At 44.4% G+C, this 6638-nt stretch overlaps 1 protein-coding gene across 1 annotated transcript in view; it reads left to right on the forward strand.

Moving 5' to 3' along the window:
- LOC135196276 (uncharacterized) overlaps positions 1-6638 on the forward strand; it is a 52592-nt gene continuing 45954 nt past the window's right edge. Inside the window, exon 1 of the mRNA XM_064222980.1 lies at positions 1-154. Within this exon, the coding sequence (XP_064079050.1) occupies positions 97-154 (58 nt within the window). The 5' untranslated portion in view covers positions 1-96. The remainder of the gene's footprint in view (positions 155-6638) is intronic.

Raw genomic sequence — 6638 nt, forward strand, 5'->3', positions numbered from 1 at the left:
GTTGTGACGTCATAATTGTGACGTCATCACTGGCATCTGCTTCGAAGAAGTTCGAGTAGGTCGCCGGCTGAGAAGAATGCAGAATTTTGATAATTCATGTCGATGAAGGACCCGTGTCAAAAGCAAGCTTGTGCAATTCAGTATTGTTTGCAGAGTAAGTTACCTTTCATGTAAACTAACGCTTACTGTTTAGCCTAGTAGTAGGATAAGATTCCTAGTACCTAGTACCTACTAGCCTAGGTACCTACTAGCCTAGGTACTGTGGTACTCTAGGCTGCGAACTACTAGGTAGGTACCTAGTATACTTAGCCTAGGCTACTTACTAGCATAGGTAGTAGCTTACCTTAGGCTTACCCTAATGCAACAAGTACGCTTTGATTGGGTTAACTTACGTTAAAGAATTAGTATAGTATTCCCAGATTAAATGTCCGTGTTACGCTAGGTAATACCTAGGCCAGGCTACAAGTCTACCTACATGTAAACTTATAGGCTAAGGAACCTTGTTTGCAGATTGGCTTCCTACCTAGGCCTAAGCTACCCTACACAAGTAGTCAAGGCCTAGACTTAAGCCTTACAATTTTAGTAAGATAGGTACCTATACCCTAGTGTGTAGTCCTGTAGAGCTACCTAAGTAGCCTAATTGCCCCGCGTCGAATATTTACTTGGTAGGTAGGTTAGGTAGTTGACTTTTTTTTTTCCTTTGGAGTGAGTGAATAATCCACTGACTGCCAATTTTAAAAAAAATATCCACAGACCGCAGATTTTCAAGGGGAAAAGTTTGTTAATGTGTGCTGTTAGTAGTAAGAATGTGGCGGAACAGCACTTCGCGCCTTATCCGCATACCTATTTAAATAGGTATTCTTGGCAAGCTCATTTGTTCTGGCAAGAGTTACCTATTGTTTCTCTGCATGTGCTAGCCTCAGGGTTAAGATAAACTGGGTACTTAGATAGGAGCTGTACTCACTGCGCACTGCAGATATGCAAACTACCCTTTATTTTTTTTTTTTTATGCATCCTATTTTGGTTGTATGGCCTACCTAGTTTTACCTAGGTAGTAGCTAACAATTTACTGATATTTTTTGTCGGTCGACTGTAGGTAGTTATCCAAACCCCCTTGGGCTACCTATAGTCAAACTCAGCTTTTTTGGCTGTTAAGGCCTTGGCCGCACATTTGCCACAGTTCTCTAAAAAATGTGATTAAAAAATGTCTCTGATATTTTTTGTACTAGCTAACTAAATAGTATATGATAATTACTCTCGTTCATAGTAAAACTTCATATGTTTAAGAATTACTAAGTTTTTGATGGGGAATTGAATGTTACTAAAAATGTTTTCTTGAGAATTGACATCGCCTCTGTGCGGGGTTAGTGCTCTGTTGCCACCTCAGCCTGACAAGGTCATTCCGTGTCACGTACCCACCATGTAAACACCTCCCGCTTCTCGCTGCCCCCGCATGCACAGTCAGACTAAGGAAATAATTTATAATATTAATTGGTACTTTTGAGATGAAAAGCTTACGGCGGACACAGCAAAGGCTGCCAAAGTAAGCAAAAGGACAGTTAAAAGGATTTGCTCCAAAGCAAATCAAGAATGTTGGTCACAAAAAGGCTGAGTTTGACTATAGTACTAAACATGGCAAAATACATTTGACCCCCAATCCCTAGTGGCTTTCATATTCATGGAACCATTCCTTGCAGCCTGTGCAGAGGTTTTACTAATAGAAGTAGGGTAAATGACCAAGCGGTAACATAGCAGCCACCTCTCTTGGAACGTAGCCACTTCCTGAAAAAGTGCTGGAATTATGCCATTATTTTGTAACCTAGGAGAAAACACTTTACTTCAAGAAAAAAGCAGAGATCTCGGTGTGCTGCCCGGATGGGCCACAACCCTTGACTGATGCTCACGGCTGTGAATTCAAGTACGTACTTCTCATGAAGGTGGCTGTGTTCCAGGATCAGTGGCCACTATGTCACCGCTCAATCATTTACTCTACCTGTGGTCCTTCCTTTCGTGGTAGAACTTGGGGAAAAAACTCTGCATGGGGTATTACCTTGGAATTTGATTTTTCCTATACCTAGGTAGTAGTTTGGTTGCTTATTAAGAATTTACCGTTATTTTTGTCTGTCAACTGTGATTAAACTGTAAGTAACCTAAGAGTTACAGGGAAGCTTTTGGTAAAAAGTGGGGTTTCCTTTACCGGTTAGTCCAGTGGCTTGAATAAAACGGCCTACTTGGTTAGGCTAGGTTAGTATAGTAGTTCCTTTTATAATAGCTTTCCTAGCCAATCCCTTCTTAAACATATGGCTCCTTATTCCTTCCATGGTGGCCATCATTACAACATTTCCCTTCTCTCTCCCTCTGATTTACCCTACCCAAATACCTCCATTCCCAAAGGGTCCCCGATAATGATGTGAGGTTAATAATAATTGACCGACAGTAAATACCACCACCTCTTCATCAGCAAATCTAAATTAACCCTATTGCAACACACTCCCTGAACACTTGAATTTGCCTTTAATCCCAAATAGCCCTAACACCTCTCAATTACCAATCCCACTAGTGGGAAATTTTAACAGCCAGCATTACCAATGCTGCAGGTAAAATCTTGTCACTTGAGCTACCATAGCAGACAGTTGACAACACTGACTCAGGTGTGTGCCGATACTCCTACCTCTGTCAATTGCTTTTTCTTAGCGCTGCTGGACGGTTGTTTCCCTCCGCAGTGCAAAGTTTAATCCTATTGCCCAGCTTCTCTTTGCATTTTGGACTGCTGGTGAAGACCTGGATTGTATTTACCTTCTTATTTCTGGTTATTTTCGATGTGGAATGTTTTTTTTGTATTAGGATTTGCCAGTTCATGGACTTGGTTGGTCATCATGGACAAGTCTTCTCTTTCACCTTCTACTAAGTGTGATGTGCAGACTCGTTGCGACAAATATTCCGATTGGACGATATAAGAGATGGAGGATTATATCCGTCATGGCAAGTCGTTGGCTAGTAAGGGCGGCAAACGGCGGTTAGATTCTTCATTGATTCTAGTGTCCCAGGCTTCGGTTACAGATCAGTCTAAAGAGTTAGCGAGTTCAGAGGTAGTCAAACAGATAGAGGATAGGATTGCAAGTATTATGACATTTAATAGCTAGGTTTTTCAACAATTCTCAAATAGGGATAGTATTAATATTAGGATGTTTAATCCTACTTCCTTTTCAGCTCCCCTACCTGTTCCAGAACCAGCCCTAGCGGTTGCTGAGGGTGATGGAGAACCACAATCCTCCGAGTGAGTAGGTTTTGCCGGCCCCCTCGGTGTGGAGCAGGCAGTGAAGCATCCCCCCAACCCCTTCATAGTGTTGATGGTAAATTTAATGTTAATCAGGATCTAGGTGTGACAAAGATGGTTAGGTCCAGGTTAGGTAGTTAGGAGAAAGTATAAAGCGTGCAGTCGTTTTCCTGGACGGGTTTGGGTTTTGGGTTCGAGTGGAACCTGTGTTCCAGCAAAAGTTTTGCCGTCGTCGCTTTTTATGTATGGCTCAAAGTCTCAAGGCAATGTTTCAGTTCCTCTGGTACAGAATCCTTTTGCCTTAGCTCCTAACTCTCTTACGACTGTTTCTGAAAATTTTACTTAAGTTTCCCCTTCTCTGGTTTCCCTACTCCTTCATCTGCTAGTAAGGAGGATTCTGGTGTGTCTTTTTTAGCAATTTGATGTGGCGGAGTATAATGCGGGTTTCTTGGTTCATTCAAAAGGGTACAGACTTTTGGTGAGAGGTTGTTTTTTGAATGGTTTCTCTAACATTAGAGAGTATGTGACACAGGAATGACCAGTATTCATGTGGGATATGCTTCAGGATTATCAAGGAAGGATGGATTCCTTGTACTTTTTGTCCTTTTGTTTTAAGGAGTCTTCTTCTTCTGGGTTATCTGTCGCTTTATCTTCCACTCCCACATTCTCTGTTGCTCCTTTTTCAGTCTCCTTTTCAGCTTCTTCTCCCGTCTTTCCTGTGGCTCCCACATCTTCAGCTTTCCCTCCCTCTTCGACTTCAACTTTTGGTATTTCTTCTTCTCAGGTAACTCTGTCTGTGTCGGTTATTCCTCTGTCTCCCGCCTTTACTTCCTCAGTACGGTCTTCTTTGGTAGGAGGGTCTTCTGGTCAGGTTAAAACGCAGTTTCGGCAGAATTGGGCTTTAGAATTTTCATCTTCCACCCTTTAGGTATGCTCAACCCCTTCTTCCCCATAAAGGGGCTGCTCCGGTAGTATCAGGTGTTTCACAGGGTTTGCCTGTCGCTTCTAGCTTCTAGTTTGGGGTTGTGCTCCGCCGTCTTGACTGGTTGTGAGGCACCTTCACTGAGCGGCCTGCGGCTGTCGTCTCCTGCATTATCTGCTGTGGATCCTCCGAGTGTAGCTTTTACCTCTTTCATTCTCCCTATATTTCCTCTTTGTCTTCCTCCATCCCTCTCCAAGCAGTTTTGTTTGAGCATCCTCCCCCAAGGTTTAACAAGATGGGTTCGGCTCCACTCACTCATCTTCCCTTCGGTAACAATGTGGATTGGGCTCCGGGTCTCTCAGTTCCTCCCCCTCTTCTTCCGAGGGGAATCAACGGTTTGGATTCACCTCCGGGTACCCGGTTAGGTGTTGGTGTTCTGCGTGCTGATCATGATGGTCCGCTGGCAGACTCTTTGTTGTTGTCTGGGCTTTGTTCAGTTCCTCCTCCTTCATTGGTCTTAGACCATTCGGACATTGCAGAAGAGGATTCTTATCCAGAGGTTCAGGAGATTCCGGCGGACTTGGAGTGTCCTCTTGCCAACACTAACAATTACAGACGCATACTCGAGTGTGTTACTTCTTTGCACCATTAAGCAAGAGCTCTGGACCAACCACATTTGTCAAATCAGTCTATTTGAGACTTTTTATGCCACTAAGCCAGCTCCTGTTCCTTTGTCGTGTGGGCTGGTTTGGTTCGATCGGGTTAGACAGGCTTTGGAGGAGACGGATGTTTATTTAGCGTCGGCGATGGCTTCTAACAGACAGGACATTTCTTTCTCCACGTAATGTGATTTACACAGTTCGAGGTAACCCTTTGTCAGATGTCAAGTCCTCTCAACAAATCGGTTGAGGCAATCCTGTTTAGGTCTCCGGCTTAGTCTCGGCTCGTAGGTGTTCCTCTTAAGGAAGAAGGTGCTTTGGAGGATGTTTTGCGCAGTCAGACTGAGGCTCTTTTGCACTCCTTGGCCAAGGCTCTTTCGCACTCCTTGGATGCAGTCAGGTTTAATGGGGTTCATAAAGAGTGACGGCTATATCCCTTCGAATCCGGGGTTGTTCGACAGCCTAACTTCAGTCTCGATGGATCTAGCGTACCAGGTGAATTCTTTGGCTTTATCTACGATGTTTATGAGCAAGAGATGAAGTTTCTATCTTGGTCATCTTCCACCTCTTTATCCAGATGTTCATAAGAGGGGATTGCTTAGAGCAACTTTAGCCTTAGCTAATTCTTTATTCAAGGATCATGATGTGGTCGGTATGACAAACTGTTACTTCTAACTCAGCTGTAGAATCAAAATAGGCAATGATCAGGGTAGGAACTCAAGGTTCTCGTTCCCCAAAAGGAGCTCGGAAGAACAGCCTCCAAGTCTGCCCCAGAACACCCAGAAGGGTGCGTTTTGCAAATAAAGCTATGTCGGTGTCTTCTTTTTAGCCTTTTATGTCTTGGGATTTTGCCAATTAGGAGATACCTATGTCCCTCTTCTGTTCAGGTGGGAGGTTGTCTAGCTCACTTCTGGTGAATCTGGAAAGAGGGTTGTTGGAGTATTGGGTAATAGAGGTTCTGAGGATGGGTTATCGGATTCCTTTTCACTCCCTTCCTCCTCCCCTGTCAACCCTCCGAGTTATTCCCAGTCTTCCAACAGGGGGACAGCTCTAGCGATGGAGATTCAAGCCCTGTTGGAGAAGAGAGTGTTAGAGCCAGCCCCTCCCTCTTCAGGGTTTTAGAGTAGAATCTTCGTCATATCAAAAGCCAGAGGTTCGTGGAGGCCCATTATAGATCTTTCGGGCCTCAACTGTCGGGTGGTTTCAGTGAAGTTTTGTATGGAGATTTTGCAGTTGGTGCTGCGGTCAATCAGGAGGGGGGATTGGATGGTCTCGAGGGATCTAAAGGATGCGTACTTCCAGATTCCTGTTCATCAGGAGTCTCGGAGGTACCTCAGGTTTGTGTCTTCCACCGGCACCTTCCAGTTCAAAGTTCTCTTCTTCGGGCTGACCACTTCGCCGCAGGTGTTTATGAGGGTCATTTTTATTGTAGTGTCTTACCGAACAATTATAGAGCCGTGATTTCCACGAGCGGCAGGATACTAAATTCAAATTTAGCGCGTCGGCGTCGCCAACACTGGTGGTGATGACGTCATCTCCCTCCACTCGCGGGAGAACCAGGTACAACTGCCCAGGTGAATCCAATTCTTTTCCTGCCGGCGTCCGGTGAACATCGGTGGTCGGTGCGGTTGGATGACTTTGCTTCGCTTTTTTTTTCTGGTGGAATTGATCTTCGGAATTGGTGAAGTACTCTTTTTTTGGCGTTGTTGTTATTTTGCTTTTATTTAGGCGTTGCCATGTCGGATTCTAGTCCGTCGGGAGTTAGGTTTTGCATCTCAGG

Source organism: Macrobrachium nipponense, chromosome 17 (genome assembly GCF_015104395.2).
Source record: "Macrobrachium nipponense isolate FS-2020 chromosome 17, ASM1510439v2, whole genome shotgun sequence".
Lineage (NCBI taxonomy): Eukaryota > Metazoa > Arthropoda > Malacostraca > Decapoda > Palaemonidae > Macrobrachium > Macrobrachium nipponense.